The 20,455-nt window shown below is 34.2% G+C and overlaps 1 protein-coding gene across 2 annotated transcripts in view; it reads left to right on the forward strand.

Moving 5' to 3' along the window:
- Positions 1–20,455, forward strand: part of SPTLC2 (serine palmitoyltransferase long chain base subunit 2) — a 233,632-nt gene that overhangs the window by 205,951 nt on the left and 7,226 nt on the right. For both annotated transcript variants that reach the window (XM_074235631.1, XM_074235630.1), the window contains exons 10-11: positions 15,266–15,401; positions 17,298–17,427. In XM_074235631.1, coding sequence (XP_074091732.1) covers positions 15,266–15,401; positions 17,298–17,427 — 266 coding nt within the window. The remainder of the gene's footprint in view (positions 1–15,265; positions 15,402–17,297; positions 17,428–20,455) is intronic.

Here is a 20,455-nt window from a genome sequence, read left to right on the forward strand (position 1 = left end):
GGGAAGCTTCTCAGAAATTGTATTCATTGGTTCATATCCCTACTTAGGGTTTCTCCTGAAAACATCATACATAAAATGATGTAAAGTGTAAAATCTATAGAAAAGGGGCAGCTAGGTGGCATAATGGATAAAGCACCGGCCTTGGAGTCAGGAGTACCTAGGTTCAAATCCGGTCTCAGACACTTAATAATTACCTAGCTGTGTGGCCTTGGGCAAGCCACTTAACCCCATTTGCCTTGCAAAAACCTAAAAAAAAAAACCCCAAACAAACAAACAAACAAAATCTATAGAAAAGATTTTTAAAAGGGTCCTCAGCTCTCATATTGGCACTTAAGTTAACAGTGCCATGACTCCTGTCAATTCAGAGAGAACTGAGCAGATGTGTCTGATCTAGAGTGTGAGTAATCTAATCTAAATGTATTTTCTGCTAAAAACAAGTATTTTTAGGTTTGGGCATTTTAGTGTAATATTTATGTCATTTATTTTTATAAAGATTTTATTTATTTTGAGTTTGTAATATTTATGTCATTTAAAAACAACTATTTCCACTTGATATATCTTGCTGTATTGGTTATCTCCTAATATGGAAATACTATTTAAAGCCAGTAATTTTACTTCAATTAAATTATGTGGAACTACCACCATTGTTAAGAGGTGGTAATTATTAAATGCTTTGCTAAAGTAAACAGACATGGTTTTAACTTCTAGGAATTTATTCTTCAGGATACTTTGTCAAACTTGGAAAAAAGAAGATTGTTATTAAATAAATGAAAAAATTAAACCAAATAAAAAGAAATCAGTACCCTGAAAATTAAATTCAACTTACATATAAGCTGATAAAACAGTTAAGATAACTCTTCTTTCATCTTTGATTTGGTTTTGTAATTTTTTTTTAAATCAATGGAGTTAAATGACTTGCCCAAAGTCACACAGCTAGGCATTAAGTGTTTGAAGTCAGATTTGAACTCTGGACCTCCTCACTCCAGGGTTGGTACTTTATCCACTGTGCCACCTAGTTGCTCCTTCTTCCATCTGTGAACCATGGCCCGTTCCTGGAACCTTTATAGTTTGCACTGTGTGTTTTGAAATAATTGTTCTAAGTTTTGATAGGCTGGGACATGGTATAGTACATGACCGTCCAAACTTTTAGCTCTTCTGGGCTGCATCACCCAGCAAAAATTTATCATGGACCGCATATAGATTTTAATATTCATTTATTTAGGACTACAGTATAATCCTGTTACCAATGAGTATATGATAAAGTATAATAAGAAGAAATAATGAGTATAATAATAAAACATTTATTTTTTTAAAACAAATAAATGAGAAGATGCGATTTTTAATGTGAATGCTGAGCCAGCTTTTTTTTTGTTTTGGGGTTTTTTTTTAGTTTATAAGGCAGTAAGGTTAAGTTACTTGCCCAAGGTCACACAGCTAGGCAATTATTTTTGTTTCTGAGATACGATTTGAACTCAGATCTGATTCCAGGGCCCATACTCTATCCATTGCCACCTAGCTACCCCAAGTAGGCTTTTTTGATAACAGTGCATCTAGTTTGATAGAATTGTAGCAATGCAGAGATGCTCTTCTGAAATTTTTGTTTGGTTTTTACATTTTGTAGGCTTAATATGGGGAAAAAGTTCCTTGCAAATAAATATATGTACTTTCCAAAGAGGCATCATGAACAGGGCATGTTCATGAAATGCCGGTTATTTTTCTTTAGGCAAGTACAATTTATAAAAGTCCAATAAAGACATTTGAATAAATTTTTCTTGAAGTTGTATATCTAATTAAAACTATACATACTTTATTTGCAAATCTGTAGGCAACTGTTGATGTCAACTGACAATGGAGTAGCAAATATCCTGAAATCCAATTGGTGTTTTCTAAAATCTTGAACTCTAGTCTCAAAGTCCTGTGACAAAATAGCAATTAATGCTACATATTTTTTACTGTTTACATTGCTTTGTTCTGAAAATGTTTCAGAGTAAATTAAGTTATTGTTCTTAGAGATTCCCACAATATCAGTTTCATTTCAAATACCATCACTGTTTGAAATATATCATTTATTGAGTTTCACCTTGTAAACACATGTTCAGTTCATTTAAATAAGCAGTGATATCCACTAAAAATGCTAAATCAACCAACCATGCCTCATTTTCAAATTCAGGTGTAGGTTTTCCTTTTTTAGTCCATAAAATATTTTATTTCATTTCTCAAATAATAGAAATATTTAAGCAGTTTACCCATGACTCGACTACTTTATACATTGTCTCCATAGATGGTTTCCAGAATACTTGAATTTTTTTTAAATTGGCAGTTATCTAATCCTTTTGATCTTATCGAATTTATTGTTTTAATGACAATGTTCATAACTGTCCATTTTTAAAGTCTTTGCACACAAATTTTCTTGATGTATGATGCAGGGATCCTTCATGAAAAGTAAATTGCCAGTCTTTTTTACATTGTCTTCTATTGGTCTTCTAGTCCTTCCTTCTTTTCGACTGTAGCTAGTACACCATCAATAACTATACCAGACATGTTGTCATTGGTTAAAGAAAATCTTGCTAATATTGCTTTTACTGCTTTATTCAAATCAAGAAATTTGGTTGTGTACTTCATTGGAACTAGGGGAGCCTATTTCTTCAGTTATATTAAATTCATTGTCAGTACTTCCGGTAAATATGAGCTGTATCTGTAATACCAGTACTTTCATTCAAAGCTATAGAATAAAATTTGAAAGTAGCACATTTGAGATTCCAAACATTTTTCAATGGATTTTGCTATATCTTCAATAAAATTGGTAAATGTTTGGTGTGATAAACTTACTTTATTAGATTTTTTTTCTAGGACAAACTATGTTTGTTGTGCTTTTGATTCTAAGTTACTTATTATATATTTACTTCATTATTATTTATTTAAAATTATTACTATAAATGTAAATTGCAAATATAGGAATAGATTTTAAAAGTTAAATGAAATAAAAACAAATATTTCACAAATGTGGATATGTTGACTATAATATGAATAAATAAATATAGTGACTTTATATAACTTTTTTAAATTTAAATTTAAAAAATTTAAATATATTTTTAAAGCATATATAATGATAAGTACCTCATAGATAAGTGATGCATTTCCAAAGTGGTCCATGAAACCATTTAGGTTGACCAAGCCTGTACTTGAAGGAAATACACACTAGGCAAGCCACTTCTAAATTTCATAAACCTGTATAATCCAATTTATTATCCATTTATCAAATAAAGCAAATACATATTAACTAGATGAGGTAGCAAAACACAAATGGGTACTGGTCTTTGTAATCAGAAGTTGAATAAAACAATAAACATTGTCAGGAGCACACGAACTATGTATATTTGTTACAGAATGACTGCCATGTACTACATGCTGTATCACAAACACATGAAATCAACCAGAACTAACATTGTGCAATATTGTTTTGATTGTAATTATTTTTCCTTGAAGTACCAGAGCTTTCCTTCCTGCCTTTCTAGGAACTTGTTACCTGCAAATAGTGTGGCCACAGCTCTCACATGATCAATGTATTATAGTTGCATATCATTGACTTTTTGGAGAATCTGTCAACAAACACCCTGAGAAAACACCCATTATATCATTGTAGGATTGTAGCATTAATGACTAGGCCATGTAAAATACATATAAATGTATGTTAATTTTTCACTGTATAAAACAAAAATTAATAATAAAATTGTTTGTTGTAATTATGTTTATATAATATAATTATGTCATATAATCTTTTAAAATAAAGAGCCTAATTCCTAAATGTATATATCTTTTGTTTAAAAAAACCTGGCTGTCTGTGAGACCACATGATATTATTTGCCTGAAAAAGTTGAGCCATGTTAGTTAAACGTTAAACTGGTCTATGATATTGCAGGCACATCTGCTCACCCATTCCTTCTTTTTCTGATTAAGTGATGCAGGTTGCAATGAATGGGCTTTGAGGGCCATATATGGTCCATGGGTAATGGGTTGAACACAACTAGAAAGAGCTAAAAGAAGATCTGAGTTCAAGTCCTCAAAGTTTTAAGTAGTTTTATGTTCTAGCTTTCCTGGATTATTTGGCATTTTGTTTACTTGATAGAATTCTTATTTTCAGCAGTTTCTTTCAATCATCCACATGACATTACATAATTAACTAGAAAGTCAAAGAACTAATGTTCACTTTTTTTTTTGTAAAAGGCTTAATTATCTCGGGATCTATTAATACTGTTGTAGTTCTGTCTGTCATGGTTTCCATGATCATCCCCTTCTTTTTCAGAGCATGTAAAAAAGTACATATTCCACTCCAGTCCACATCTTGCCAAGTTTCTGCTTAGCCTGAAGTAAATTTTAATTCAGTTTTTTGTGTGTTGATTTAAGTTTAAAGTTTTGAGCTTCGAGAAGTTATCCTGCATCTTCAAAGATGTTTGAGAATTATTACATCAGGTAAATTTCCCTCAAATTAGAATTAGCTACCCTAAAAAATTCAGAAGTAGGCTTACTTCCACTATATATAAGCAATTTTCCCCTTGCAAACATATAACAACTTTAGAACACTAGAAACTGTAAATATCTCAGAAGTGAATACAGTTCTTATAATCATAACAATATGACTTAAAAACACAAGCATATCTTTATTTGGACTACATAACATAAGATGGAACCTTTCATATACATTTATTTAATTTGCTGCATACTTTTTTGAAGACTTTAAGGATTTTTCCTATTTTTAAAGGAGATGATAGATGGAATTTTTAATAGAATATAGAGTTTACTTCCTCTTGTCTTTAGAAAATCTTTTCTACTTAGTAACCAGGACTTGGTACTAATTCTGAACTTAGTATGCTCAAATAAATACTACTTTTTAGTCTCATGAGAAAAATTATTTTTATAGTCATTTTCTTGAATAATAGAATCTGACTCTTAAAGACGCTCCTTTTATTTTTTTAAAAGACAAACTTGAATTTGAGTATTTTCTCTCTTCCAAAGGAAATATATCCATCCCAGATTTATTTTCCTCCATCAAATATATTGCCATTATGGTAGTATTTAATAGGTAATTTCAGACCCAACATTTCTAGAGAATGTATTTTGCCTTTTAGGGAATTTCAACAAAATCTTTTGTTATTTTTTTATCTGAATCCCTTTTATTGATAATATGCCCACTCAGAGCTATTTAATTCTTTGTAACCAGAGTTAGCTTTTGCAACTGAATAAAAACACCTCTTCTCCTGAATACTCTAGGCAGTTTTGGCACAATGCTTTCTCTTGGTTCTTCTCCTTGAGTCTGACATCACCTTCTCAGTCTTCTTTGCTGGATCTTCATCATGGTCACATCCAGTAAGCATGAGTGACCCTCCCAAACCTCTGTGTTGGACCCTCTCTGTATACTGTCTCATTTGGTGATCCTATCAATTCTCATGAGTTCAATTATCTTCTCTATACACTTGACTGTCAGATTTATATATCCAACTTTAACCTTTCTAAACTCTCCAGCCTATTGGATTTGTTGAATTGAATGGCCTGTAGTTATCTCAATCAGCCAGGCTTACAACATCCTTAATTCCTCTCTCTCATGCCCTCCATGTATCCAGTCTGTTGCCAATTTTACCTTCACAGCATCTTTCATTTAATTTCCTTTCTTTCTGTCCATGGAGTCATCATCTGGATCCAGGCTCTTATCTCATGTTTGGATCATACCAGTAGCTTTCTTTTTTGTTCTCCTTGCCTTGTCCCCTCTCCCCCCACCCCATTCCTTTCCATCTTCTACTTAGCTAATTGCCAAAGTGATTTTTCCCAAAGCATAAATTTAGCTATGATATCCAGGTTCTTTTCCTAAGATCTAACAAAATTGCTTTATTTGTCATTTACAACCCTTCACAACCTAGCCCCTTCCAACTTTTGCAGTCTTCTTAAATTTGAATCACTCTCATGTACTTTATAATATAGTGACATCAGTTTTCTTAGAGTTCCTTGCATGCAACCCTCCCTCTACTAACTCTATGCCTTTTTGTCCTGGCTATCCCTAGGGAATGGAATGTTCTTCCTCACCGCTATCTACTGATTCCTGTCTTCCTTCAAAATTCAGTTCAAATACCATCTTTCTGTAGGATCCCCTCATATTTCTTGAATGTTTGCTTAGCAAAATGGTGCCTGAACCATATTATTTATTTATTTATTTTTCCCTATTAACAAATTTATTTTCTTTCCCTGACTGGAAAAGAAGAAAAGAAAAAAAAAAGGCACAGATTTTCTAACAAATATGCATAGTCAAGGAAAATAAATTGTCATATCCAAAAATATGTCTCTCATTCTACAGATTTCGTCCCCTGGGATCATGGTTTATTGTTGCATTTATCAGAGGTTTTACATCTTTCAAAATTGTTTTATATGATTGAGGCTGTTATTATATAAATTCTTTTCCCTTTAGGCAGCTAGGTGGTGTACTAACCTAGTAGAGCACTAACCCTGGAGTCAGGAAAACTAAGTTCAAAACCGGCCTCATACACTTAATTGCCTAGCTGTGTGACCTTGAGGTAATCACTTAAACCCAGTGCCTTAAAAAAAAAATTTTTAAACAACAAAAATTTCGCTCTCTACACTGAATAGAAAGTCTTTCTGAATTCCCCTACTCCCATACTTTTGCCCTTCCTTCTGAGATTACTTTCCATCCACTTTGTGTGTGTGTGTGTGTATGTGTGTGTGTGTATTTGTGTTTGTGTGTCTGTCTGTCTGCCTGCCTGTCTTAGATGCACAAACTTCCGATGTTTTTCTCTCCCTTTAGGATATGAGCTCCTTGAGAAGAGGGACAGTGTATTGGTCTTTCTTTGTATTTCCAGTACTTAACAGTTCCTGCACTTAGTAAGCCCTTAATAATGTTGACTGATCACGTCTCATTTTTATAGATGATTCAAGTAAAGTCTCAGAGAAGCTATATGCCTGATCAGGTTCATAAAAAGTCAATTAACAGAACAGGGATTTGAAATCAGTTTCTCTGATTCTAAATTCAATGATATTTCCATTATTCCATGTGGAAAACAACTCGAAATTCTGACTCAAATGAGATAATGTACATGAGGGTACTATCTTTTCGACTCTTTTGTTATCTTAGGGTACCTGAAAATTGAAGGCAGTTTATCTCTAAGAAGCCTAATTCCTTATCCCACTGCTAATAAAGTATCTCATCATTCTGCTAGTTTGAACAAGGTCTTTATTATACTGATGGTGTCCTGTGCCAGTCTTTAGTCAGCATCTTCCATTATATTAGCTGTTTATTGAAGTAATTTTCAACAATAAAACACCCAGAAAAAATAAGCATAAAATTTTTTAATTGAAGTGAATTTTTTCTAGTTAGGAAAATTATATTCATTCATTTTTCAGGTATTTATTCTAGGGGGAGGGACATGACTCAGGGAGGACCATTTCCTTTTTATTTTGATTTGCTTCCTCAGGGAAAAAGGACTTTCATAATATTTCTTCTGTCTAACAAATTCCATCTCTGAATATTTGAATAAACTTTCATTTTTGTCTTAAGCAACTATAAAAAATTCATTTCCCCCTCAATTACATTTAAAAACAATTTTTAACTTTCTTTTAACCTTTCTTGGCCTCATTTTCCTCACTTGTAAAATGAAGGGGTTAATGTAAATGACCATTTTTAGATCTTTGATCCTATTATCCTATTTTCTCTGTGATTTAAACTAATCTGCTGATTTAATCTAATCATTTCTCATCCTATACAACTTTCATCCATAGCTATTTATAAATCCTTCAGAGGGGATCCACCTTGATTTTAAAGAGCAAGGTTTCCCACTACATTCCCTGTCCATATTTGATCAGTGGGGGCAGCTAGGTGGTACAGTGGATAGAGCACTGACCCTGGAGTCAAGAGTACCTGAATTCAAATCTGGTCTCAGACACTTAATAATTACTTAGCTGTGTGGCCTTGAGCAAGCCACTTAACCCAATTTGCCTTGCAAAAACCTAAAAAAAAAAAAAAGACTGACCCCTCCCTTCCACTAGGTTGTGTCTAGACAATGACTTGTGCATTGAAATTCTGGCTCTCTTGTCATTCCTACACCATTGTCCCTTTCCTCACCTTTAAATCTGTAAAAGTATCACTAGAATCCCTTATGGTTTTTAGGAAGAGACTTTTGTTAACCCTTGATGGTTCCAGGGACATCTCCATCCAGAATTCTATGCCTCAAACTGCTTCAGCCAAAAGAGATGCTTTGTGAAGCTGTAAAAGGGTGGACTTTCAGGGAGCAGAAGCAGGAGCAATAGGCTAGTGAATTATTCCTCATTTATTTTTTCCATAATAAATACCTTGGGGTAAGTTCTTTCAATTATCCTTCCTATCATGGATGAGTTTTTTCTTTATTTGCTTCTTTGATGTAGTTAGGGATGTGTTCCCCTCTAAGGTTACATCTTCCTCCATCATCTTTCCAAGATTTTGAGGGTGAAAATTTTTTTTTCAAGGGATATTTGTAATTTGTTTCCTTTTTGGGAACTTGTGTGTACATTTATTTATTACAGAGTGTTAAATATTTATATCAATTCCTTGTTTGTTAGAGTAAAAACCTTTGTATGTGGATAAATAAAACTGATACAAATTTAAATGTCAGAATTTGAAAAGACTAGTATTATTCCTCATCTGCTAATATAAAATGCATGCTTATTTTGTTTATACCATCTTGATTTTTATCTGAATTTTCCCACAGTATAATTTATATACATTATTTCATTTGTAAATAGTAACAATAGTTAACTTGTCTAATTCCTCATCATGTAAATCTGGGATATTTTTCAGGTTTTGAAATTGCTTTTTAAAATAGCAGGAATTCAATCTTTAATGTCAAAGATTTCATGTATTCAGTTCCCATCAAAAAGAGCAAGCTAGGGGGCAGCTAGGTGGCGCAGTGAATAGAGCACTGGCCCTGGAGTCAGGAGTACCTGAGTTCAAATCCGGCCTCAGACACTTAATAATTACCTAGCTGTGTGGCCTTGGGCAAGCCACTTAACCCCATTTGCTTTACAAGAACCTAAGGAAAAAAGGGGGGGGGGGGGCGGGCCAGATGATGCAGGGAATAGAGCACCAGCCCTAGATTCAGGAGGACCTAGGTTCAAATCTGGTTATTTAATAATTTTCTAGCTGTGTGACTTTGGGCAAGTCATTTAACCCCATTACCTTGCAAAAAAAACCCAAAACAACAATTCCATTTCCATGAATATGATGTAATGTCTTTTCAGAAAACAAGAGAGTTTTCTCACTTACGAAAAGATAGGGTTTTTTTTTTTTTAAAAAAAGTTTTCTTCTTGAACTAAAGAGTTAGTTTAAGTAGTCTTTTCACTACTATAAAGGAAATATGTTCTGAAAGTCCCTCAAAATAGACAGGATTATATACTTTGCAAACAATTATGATTTGTTTTAAAAGGGAAGTTTGAATTTAGCATTATAAATACTTGTGTGAAAGATCTTCAAAATGTCTGGTCTTCATTTTCAAGATCAGAAAAAACAAACAAATGTGACCTTGTAAACGAAGGAATCAAATTTCCTATTTTCCTCCTAATTTTGGATATTCAGTTTTTTGTAGTACTTTTGAAATGAACACTACTAGAGTGAAATCTTTTCTTTTTTTATCTGTGCATCATAAAATAGATAAAATATTAGAGCAAGATAAGTAGATTTTTTTCTTCTTTTTTAGGTTTTTTTTTTTGCAAGGCAAATGGGGTTAAGTGGCTTGCCCAAGGCCACACAGATAATTAAGTGTCTGAGACCAGATTTGAACCCAGGTACTCCTGACTCCAAGGCCAGTGCTTTATCCACTACGCCACCTAGCTGCCCCTAAGATAAGTAGATTTTAACATGTACAAAAATGGGACCTTTTGTATGGTAAAAATATACTGATATATATACTGGTTTTATAGCTGAGCAATCTTACTTGGAATAAACAGGCAATAAAGATGATTAGTATAAAACATTGACAGCTCAATTACTTGATTTACCAAGAAAACAGTGAATTTTTTTTTGAAGCATATTGTAAAACATTATGATAAGCATTTTCAGTATAGCATTTTTGATGGTGTAAATTGTAATAAAAAGATTGATATTTTTCATTTTCTCCATCCTTCTGCTGTTTAGATACTGAAGTAGCTGAAAGCAGCTAGTTTTATATTTTCTTGTGCATGCAGATCTTCTGATTATGTATACATAGCTGAAGCTAACTAATTTTAAGCATTTGTCTAATTCTTTGTGGCTGCTGCAATATTTAAGGTGATTACCTACTTTCATATTAGTGCCTTTGAGGATAAAGTAAATCAGCAAAATGGAGGTTCTTTAGATGACTTCCAGATTCAGTTAGCCAAATGCACTTAATTGGAAAGTAAATGTTGGAGGAGGTAGCAGAGATTTCTAACCCCCCACCCCTAGGCAGATTATATCAGCTCATCCAGGAAATCTGTAAAGATTAAGAGCTGTGCAGTAGAGTGTAAAGTGAATTAGAGGATTAACTCTGACTGTGCATCATTTGTATAAATGTCAGTGGTAGCTCGGAAGATTTCAATCAGCACCTGAAATGTTATTTTTGAAGTCTCAGACTCTACTTCGTTGGCTGTGATGCAAGCTGTACAAAAGAAAACAATTCTCTATTTTAGCCATACTAGTTAAATGTAAAATTATTACACTAAAATGTAAACAAGTGAGCACATATCAATAGCACATTAAATTTTTAATAAGTTGCATTAGTGAGAGCTATGACTAAGCTTCTATATCCTTAATCCCCTTCAAACTTTTAATCAGTGCATAGATTTCTAAGAACCTTCCATTAAAAATAGCTATTATCTTTTTTGTGTTTGGTTGAGGTGGAATATAATGAACAGCCTTCTTATAGCTATAGAATTAAATGACTGACATATGAGAGAGCTAATGTAACTGGAAATCTTCAAATGATATTGAATTTGGAAATTTAATCACAATTAAATACATATCACTAATCAAAAGCTATGAAAGGATCATATTATTGATATAAAATCCAATGCTAAGATTACCAATACTGATCAGTTATTTAAAATTCTAACATATGAAAAGACCATAGGAGTTGGAAGAGACCCCCATAAGTCATCTATTCTAATCACTCTCATTTTTAAAATGAGGAAACTAAAGCTCTGAGAGGTAATGTTATTTGGGTAGCATGTGGCAAAGTCTGAATAATCTAGCACTCTTTTTATACATTAGCTCCTTGAAAAGTAGGTGGCATTTTTTTTTGTACTTAAGGATTTTATTTATTTTGAGTTTTACAATTTTTCCCTCTAATCTTACTTCCCCCCCCACAGAAGGCAATTTGCCAGTCTTACATTGTTTCCAAGGTATGCATTGATCTAAATTGAATGTGATGAGAGAGAAAACATATCCTTGGTAGCATATTTAAAAAAAAATTCTATTGCTAAACTTGGATTACACCAACATCTCACACCCTATACCAAAATAATATCAAAATAGGTGCAGGATTTAAACATAAAGGACAATATTAGAAGCAAACTAGGAGAACAAGAAACAGTTTATCAGATCTGTGGAAAGGGGAGCAGTTTATGACAAAGGAAGAGATAGTGACATAAAAAATAAACTGGATAATTCTGATTACATTAAACTAAAAAGCTTTTGCACAGCAAAACCACTCTAATCAAGACCAAAAGAAATGTAGTAAATTGAGAAACAATTTTGACAACTAGTATTTCAGACAAAGGAGTCATTTCTAAAATATATAGAAAATTGAGTCAAATTTATAAAATAAAACAATAAACCATTTCTCAATTGACAGATGGTCAAAGGATATGCAAAGGCATTTTCAGATGAGGAAGTCATAGCTATCTGTAATTATATGAATAATTGTTTTAAATCATTAATGATTAGAGAAACACAGATTAAAGCATCTCCAAGGTACCACCTTACACCTCTGATTGATCAATATGACCAGAAAGGACAATTATCAGTGTTGGAAGGGATGTGAGAAATCTGGGACACTAATGCATTGTTGGTGGAGCTGTGAATCCAACTTTTCTGGAAAGCAATTTGGAATTATGCCCAGAGAGCAATAAAAATGTGTATATACTTTGATCCAGCAATACCACTACTGGGTCTATACTCTGAAGATCTCATGAAAAAAGAATAAAAACATTATTTGTCCAAAAAATATTTACAGCAGCTCTATTTGTAGTGGCAAAGAATTGAAATCAAGGAAATTGATATTCACCGGTTGGGGAATGGCTAAACAAATTGTGGCATAGGTATGTGATGGAAAACTATTGCTCTATTAGAAATTAGGAAGATGGGATTTCAGAGAAGCTTGGAAAAACTTGGAAAAACAGAGAAGCTTAGATGAATTGATGCTGAGTGAGATGAGCAGAAACAGAATAATATTGTACACCCTAACAGGGTGATGATCAACCTTAATGGACTTAATCATTCCATCAGTGCAATAATCAGGGACAATTTTAGGGTATCTGTGATGGAGAATGCCATCTCTATCCAAAGAAAGAATTGTGGAGTTTAACAAAAACCAAAGATTATTCCCTTCAATTTTTAAAAAAAATTGTCTTATGTACTACATAATTTTGCTATCTCTAATATTTTATTTCTTTCTCCAGGATATGTTTTTTTCTCTCTCAACACATTCAATTTTGATCAGTGCATATCATGGAAACAATGTAAAGATTATTGGATTGCCTTCTTTGGGGGGGAAGAAAGGTGGGGAGAAAATTGTAAAATTCAAAATCTTACCAAAAAATGATTGGTAGAAACTACTATTGTATATAATTGGAAAACAGATAAAATATTTATATAATTAAAAAAAATTCTGCTGCTACCCACATCATACTTGCTGGAAGTTTTCCTCATACCTCCTAAAAGGATGGTAGTGCCCTCTATAGAAATAGAGAAGGGGGGAGAAAAAGAGCAGTGAAGAGGGGAAGATAATGAGTTCAGTTTGGGGCATGGTTCAGTGTAATATGCATTAAGGACCCTAGTTTCAAATAACTAATAGAAAATATGGATATGTGGATTTAGGAGGCGTCCCTGCAGAAGTCAAGTCAAATCAGCCTGCTCTCATTAAGCTCTTACCTTGTGCTAAATGCTGGATAAAATAAGAATCAGAAATAAAATGCCTGCTCTAAAGGTGTTCATATTCTAATAGAAAAAGACTACACATAAAAGGAAGTTCAAAGGGAGGGGGGAGGTTTGCTTATAGAAAACCCTGACAGCTGATGAGAGAGGATAAAGTGAGGATGGAGCCTTGGGAAATACTGAGAGTATATCAAAGAAGAACCAGTGGAGGAAACTAAAAAGTAGATTAGATTGGTAGGAGAACCAAGAGAGAGCAGTTCTATGAAAACTAAAAGAGGAAGTATCCTGGAGGAAAGAAGTGACCATGTGTTACATGCTGCTGAAAAATAAAAATAAAAGGATGTGAACTTTTAAAAAGACCAGTAGTTTTGGCAATGAAGGTAGCTCTTTAGTAGCTGTAGAAAGAGCAGTTGCTGTTGAGTAATGAGGTTGGAAGACAAATTACAAAAGATTTAGAGAAGTTGCAAGCATTGCATATAAACAGCTTTTTCTAGATTTTAGCTAGAAAAGGAGGAAAGATGGGCATGATGGAGGTCTAGTAAGGATTTCCTGTTGGGTAGGGAAAATTTGGATATGTTTTTTAAGTATTTTCTGAATATCACATAGAGATAAAAGAATGTTTTTTGTGTTAAAAAATGAAAATGGAGGCGGCTAGGTGGTGTAGTGGATAAAGCACCAGCCCTGGAGTCAGGAGTACCTGGGTTCAAATCCGGTCTCAGACACTTAATAATTACCTAGCTGTGTGGCCTTGGGCAAGCCACTTAACCCCATTTGCCTTGTAAAAACCTAAAAAAAAAAAAAAATGAAAATGAATCATGGAGTTGATTATTTTTAATAGAGAAAATTACATCACTATGAATTTATCAGCTAATCAGAACTGAAGTTAACTCAAATTATGTCTCCTACATTTCTGTCTTTCAGAAATCCCCTTCATTCTTGAGTTAGTCAGCAAGTAAACATTTATTAAGCATAACCTATGTGCTAATGTTGCGAGAAAAATTTGTGCTGCCAATAAAAATTGAGAGTTGTTGAATGTGAAGGAATTCACAACTAGCCCTAGAGTTGAAATAGTTTTTGATTTATTCCTTGAGCCTGCAGAGTTTACAGATTAAACCCTTTTTTCTGGAGACACAGTAAGTGGCTTGAGGGCAGAGCAGATAACAAAGCACTCCGTGAGGCATCTAAGGGAGAGAAAGGAGAAGTAGCCATAAGAACTGACTTGGACTCCAGTAAGTCTAGCCATCTGGAATAGAGGCCCCTAGTATTCCAGCAGCCTAAACCAGGAGAACATGGTTCAAGCTTAGAAAGATAAATAGTATGGTCGTCATGGGGAGCAGGGGGAGGGGAGGGAGATAAAAGGAAAAAGAGACCTCTCTTCTGTTCTCGAATTTAAATGCTTTTCTGTAAGTAAGTTGGACCAGGGTGGTGCTTGGGGAATGGTTTAGCACCTGGCTCCAATATGCAGAACACAAAGGCAGTCCTCCAAGGATGGACCAAGAGTACTCATTGTGCATGGTTGAAGCAAGGATGCACCATTCCTTCCTCTCCCAAAGTACATGACCTTTAAGCAGGTCATTTCCTGTGAAAAATAATTGTCATGCCTGCATCATCAAGCTTGGCCAAGGTCAGAGTGAAAGTATTTTAAAGGATTTTAACAGTGCAAAAAATTACAAAATTAGTTTCCAATTACAGTATTTCCTGTGTCCATAATTCCATGTATCACTGGGAACTATGCCAAGCACCTTTGAGCTCAAAAAACACCTCTAGATGACTCAACTGCATTATGTTCTGTCCTCAAAGACCAAAGTAACATCTGCATATACTGCTTAGTTGGCAAGGAATTTTACCTCCATCATCTCTCTCATTTAATTAAGTCTTCTCAACAATCAGGTGTTGTAGGTATGGCTAGTTCCCTTTTACCCATGAAAGTAAAAAGGTTGAGATAATTGTTCATAGTCACATTGAAACTCAATTCTCTCTGATTCCCACATCTGGCCTTCTGCCTGCTGAGTTGCATTGGTAGACTGATTCTAAATCAAATCCAAAGGAAGATAGCACTATTCCAAGGGACGTTCCTTGACCTTGATGATTTTGTTTGTGTTTGTTTTTCCCAATGTTTTCCAGGCAAAGAGTGTGTGCAACAGCTAGCTGAAAACACTAGGTATTTCAGGAGACGCTTGAAGGAAATGGGCTTCATCATCTATGGAAATGAAGATTCCCCTGTGGTACCTTTGATGTTGTACATGCCAGCTAAAATTGGGTAAGTCATCGAGCAAACTTGAAACCAAAGTCCCCTTTTCATTTCAGTCAAATAGAATGAGAATATATAGTATTTTTTGGCATATATGCTGTTGGGAAAATTCTTTAGATTCTTTATTAGCATAAGTAAAATAGCTTCTGCTTTTTCAAATTTTGCAAACTCAGTTGAATGAGAGTTAACTATTTATTAATTCAACAAACATTTGTAGATTGTTTTATAAACTTAAAGACTTTCAGGAGGTGCTTAGGCGTTGGGATGTTTGAAGAAGCACTGTGCTATAGTAGATAAATCTGATTGGTAGTAAGATCTAGTTGCAGATCCTGCATCTGCCAATTACTGCCCATGGAACCACAGCCAGTATTTTACTTCTCTGAAGTTCAATGATGTAATCCTCTTTAGAGTGAGTATTATATATTCATATTGCCCACCTCACAGGATTGTGAGGTGTGAATCTATTCAGCTGGCAGATGTGATTCCCAAAATTGATAATAAGACTTTTTAAGTACACTTGGCATAGATAACCCAAGACTAGTAAATACCTTAAGTTTTCTAGTCCAATTGCCTGTCTTAGGATAGGAATTTTTAAAGCATTTATTTTCAAAGAGACAAAAACGATGAAGTGTAGAATGAAATAAAGAAATAGATTAATTTAGGGAAATGAGATAAGCAAAATAAAATGGTTACACCTAAATATAAATGAAATATTCCTTACTATTTTTTTACTCTTTTAGAGTATTAATACCATAAGTGCTAGAGAAAAGTCTGCTCAATAAAATCTAGTAAAGTTCTTGACCAGTGCTGTTGAACCAAAGTTTTTTTTTTTAAACTGTGCTCCATCAATATGGACAAAAGATAAAGGGAAAGCTTAATTATGCAAACACCAAAATCTCCATGGTTATTGGATCCTACTTAGACTATATTTAGAGTCAATAATCTATACCAGAGGTGAGCCATATTGCTACCAAAATGCTCCAAAGGGCAGGCAGAACCACTTTAAAATGTGATTGGGGGGCAGCTAGGTGGTGCAGTGGATAGAGCACCAGCCCTGGAGTCAGGAGTACCTGAGTTCAAATCCGACCTCAGACACTTAATAATTACCTAGCTGTGTGGCCTTGGGCAAGCCACTTAACCCCATTTGCCTTGCAAGAACCTAAAAAAAAAATGTGATTGGGAATTAACAAAATAAATAAAAAATGCACTAGAACATAGATAATTTTAATGCCTGGTTTTATGAGTTAATATTCATTCACAGGGATCCTTTTGTGCAGTTCTGTTTTTATTTGATTTTGACTCCACTGTCCTCTACTACCAAAGTTTGGCTCAGAGTGGAAGGGAATTTCAACAGAACTATATGATCTTAAAGCTAGATGATGAACTGGCCCCGCAAACAAAAGGAAGAGCTTAATTTCAAGGGCAATCTTCTCAAACTTCTCAGAGTAGAATTATTTTCAGTTCTAGAGGCTAAAGCCATTTGGCTAACCTGGCAGTTCAAAACCAACTATGTTAGAGTGATTCTCTTCTTCTGGGCAATAACTTGATCCCTTTCTAGATGTGAATTCTGCCAAACTTCTTATTCCAAGGTCCAGGGTTTAGACTTGAGTTCATTTAAACCCTGTGGGTCCCTATAATATATCAGAAAGATATATTATAAATCCACTCAAACCAGTCCTGCTTGAAAACCTCTGTCTCTGCCAAATATAATCTTTCAACTTTGTGAGTGAAATCATTTAGGGGTAAAAACCACCTTAAGAAATGAACAAAAGAAGCCTTTGTATACTGTTAATTTTACAGCTAAAAGAAAGCAGTGGGTGATTCAAAATAATCTCTAGTGCACACAGTAAGAGCCTTTTTTTTATTCTTCCTGACTTTCTTCCTTATTTTCTCCCCCCATTCCAGTGCATTTGGACGGGAGATGTTGAAGCGGAACATCGGTGTGGTTGTGGTGGGATTTCCTGCTACTCCAATTATTGAATCCCGAGCTAGGTTTTGCTTGTCAGCAGCTCATACCAAAGAAATACTTGATACTGTAAGTTTCCTAGTCTTGGGCAAGTTTACAATGATAATAATTATGTCTTATATGGGCCTAGATTACTTATAAAATTACCTTGATTCATTCATTTTTTTAAACTTCAGTTTGACTAGTATTCAACATAGATGTTAGTGATATATAACTTTTCGCATTTCTTTTCTAATACCTGCTTTCTTAGATCAGACAAGCAGGAAAGTATTCAGGAACCTGGAGAATATGTTTCCTTGTTCTTACAAAGGTTGACATAAATTTGAGTTCCTTTCTGCTCATGTCATCCTCATCTTAATTCATCCCCTTATTTTAACAGAGATACTTCATGGTACACCACTAGTTTAAAGGTAGAAACGAAACTTCAACACTAATGCCCTGATTCCCAGCCCTAGGTTCTTTCTTATATACAATATTGAGTCCTTCTTATAATTTATTTTTTAGGGTTTTTTTTTTTTGCAAGGCAAATGGGGTTAAGTGGCTTGCCCAAGGCCACACAGCCAGGTAATTATTAAGTGTCCGAGGCCTGGATTTGAACCCAGGTACTCCTGACTCCAAGGCCGGTGCTTTATCCACTACGCCACCTAGCCGCCCCAAGTCCTTCCTATAATTAGTTACAATTCTATTAATCCTGAAGAAAATGTCTGTAATTTTGCAGTCAGTTTTTTTAATATTTAAAAATTTTCAAATTCTTAGGGTTTTTTAAAGATCTCTTTTGTATTTCAACAAAGTATAATGACTAGAATTTTTTAAAATATGCTTTTTTTGTGTAAATCCTTACAATTACTTTAACTTTGAGCTTAGCTCAGTGACCTTATATGTTCCAGTTTTTTTGGTCTCTAATCCAATTTCTGGAAATACTATATAGCCTCCTATTCTGTAAAGACATAATGGATTTAAGATCATTGAGCTCAAGTAGATTTAATGCCTCAGGCTAGATTTTAGGGAAGTCAGTTGCATTTTATTTCCTGGCCTACCCTTGTACTTTCCTTTTAAACAGCAATTTTAAGAGTGCATTGCACACTTCGAACACTACTGTGACTACAATGGAAAGTATGACCAACTCCAAAAAACAAATTAGATATGTCCAATATAACTGGAGAGTTTCTGGTTCAATCAGGGTAATTCTAGAAGATGAATATAATTGATTCATTTTTACACTGCATTTGAAATGTTCATGTCTCACAGCCTTTGATGGGAATAGGCTCTTCTCATGGGTAAACTGATTATGAAATAAAATAAAAATTAAATTAAAATTACATACTTTTTGAACAATGACTTTTTTCGAACAAGACTGAATAAATTAGGGCGGCTAGGTGGCGTAGTGGATAAAGCACCGGCCTTGGAGTCAGGAGTACCTGGGTTCAAATCCAGTCTCGGACACTTAATAATTACCTGGCTGTGTGGCCTTGGGCAAGCCACTTAACCCCATTTGCCTGCAAAAAAAAAAAAACAACAACTAAAAAAAAAACAAAGAAGACTGAATAAGTTAGATTTGTTTTAAGGGATTAAATTTTACTTTCATAATTCATATATTTGTATTTCAAAGATAATGTTAAAGAACAAGCTGGGATTGGGCTCTAATAATTCATTTCTAATTCATGAGAAATTCTTATAAGGTCTTCTTTTCTGTATAAGTAGAATGTAATTATTTGATGATTTTCCTGAATAAAGCAAGAATTATCTTAAATCATTATCTGATTTCAAATTCTGAAATCATTGTTCCTAAAGGAGCTTGGCCATCTCTAAATTGATATAAATATTCCAAAATAAAAGAATAAAGGGAAGAGTGAGGGGGACTAGCCCAGTGGGAGGGTTATCTGGAATACTCCCTTCTCCAGTGTACTACATTCAACCCTACCATTTAACAGCATAGTGTTTTCCTTCAGACATTCAGAGTAGACTATTTGTTGTTAAATGTTGACATATATGTAATGCTTCCTTATTCCTGTTCTTATTAAATAAACCCACGCAATGGACATTAGTTTTCAGTTACAATTTATAGCTGTTTTATGTAAATAGAACTTCCTTGCCTGGAATATTTGGCATGGGATCACAGGGAAACCTTGAAACCTGTATCCCTTTGGGCCAGTGTGGGTTTTTTCTTTCGTTTTATGGTGATGAAAAATATTACACTCTTCTGAAGTCAGAGTTCACAAATGCCATTTCCTTTGTGGTCTTGGCAAGTCACATGGTCCTTTTCATTTAAATTAATAAAATCCTAAATCAGAGTTTAGGAAAAAATGGTTAATGGACTTTCCCATCTGAATTTCAAACTTAAATTGTTTCCATATGGAGCTTTTAGTTCAATATCTTCTCAAAGGTGCCCACTGTTCTTATGGCAAAGTTCAGCTTTAAGTAACCTCTCATGTTTTCTCTGTTTTGGAATGAAGAATGCCTTTCTGCTCAACCTAAGAAGCTTCAGGGACATATTTTCTTTTTTTTTTTTCTATTTTCTTAAATGAACATTCCTATTTATTTAAGAAAAATAGTTCAGTTTAACAATTTCTTTTGTTAAAAACTAACAGTTAATCTTTTGGAGGAAGAATTTGAAAAACAGAATCTTTCAGAATAATGTTATTGCTTTTGGGCAAAAGAAAGATATTCATTCAACCTAATATGGTAAAAAGAAAAACAAACTTGGGGATTGATGAGGGTGAAGAATACGTTGTGGACTATGGAACTGGACCTGGACCTGCCAAGAAATATTTCTATCACCTCTCATTAGAGCCACAAAAGGCACAAACACTTACCTCTAGGAGTAGATCTAGCTCTTCTCTAATAAGATTAACTAGTTGATACTTAGCAACTCCAAGGGATAACTTACCAGACTAATGGTAAATTTTAGTTAGAGGAGTTTGACCACCCCCAGGAGATACAGCAAAAAGGCCCTGCAAACTTTGGGATATGAAATGCTTGGCACAAGAGGGGAAAGTTCAAGATCCTTTTTCAAAAATCATCTATTAAGAACCTATTTTGGGGGTGACCAGGTGGCACAGTGGATAGCACTGGCCCTGGAGTCAGGAGAACCTGAGTT

The sequence above is a fragment of the Macrotis lagotis genome, chromosome 4 (genome assembly GCF_037893015.1).
Source record: "Macrotis lagotis isolate mMagLag1 chromosome 4, bilby.v1.9.chrom.fasta, whole genome shotgun sequence".
In the NCBI taxonomy this organism is placed as follows: Eukaryota; Metazoa; Chordata; class Mammalia; order Peramelemorphia; family Peramelidae; genus Macrotis; species Macrotis lagotis.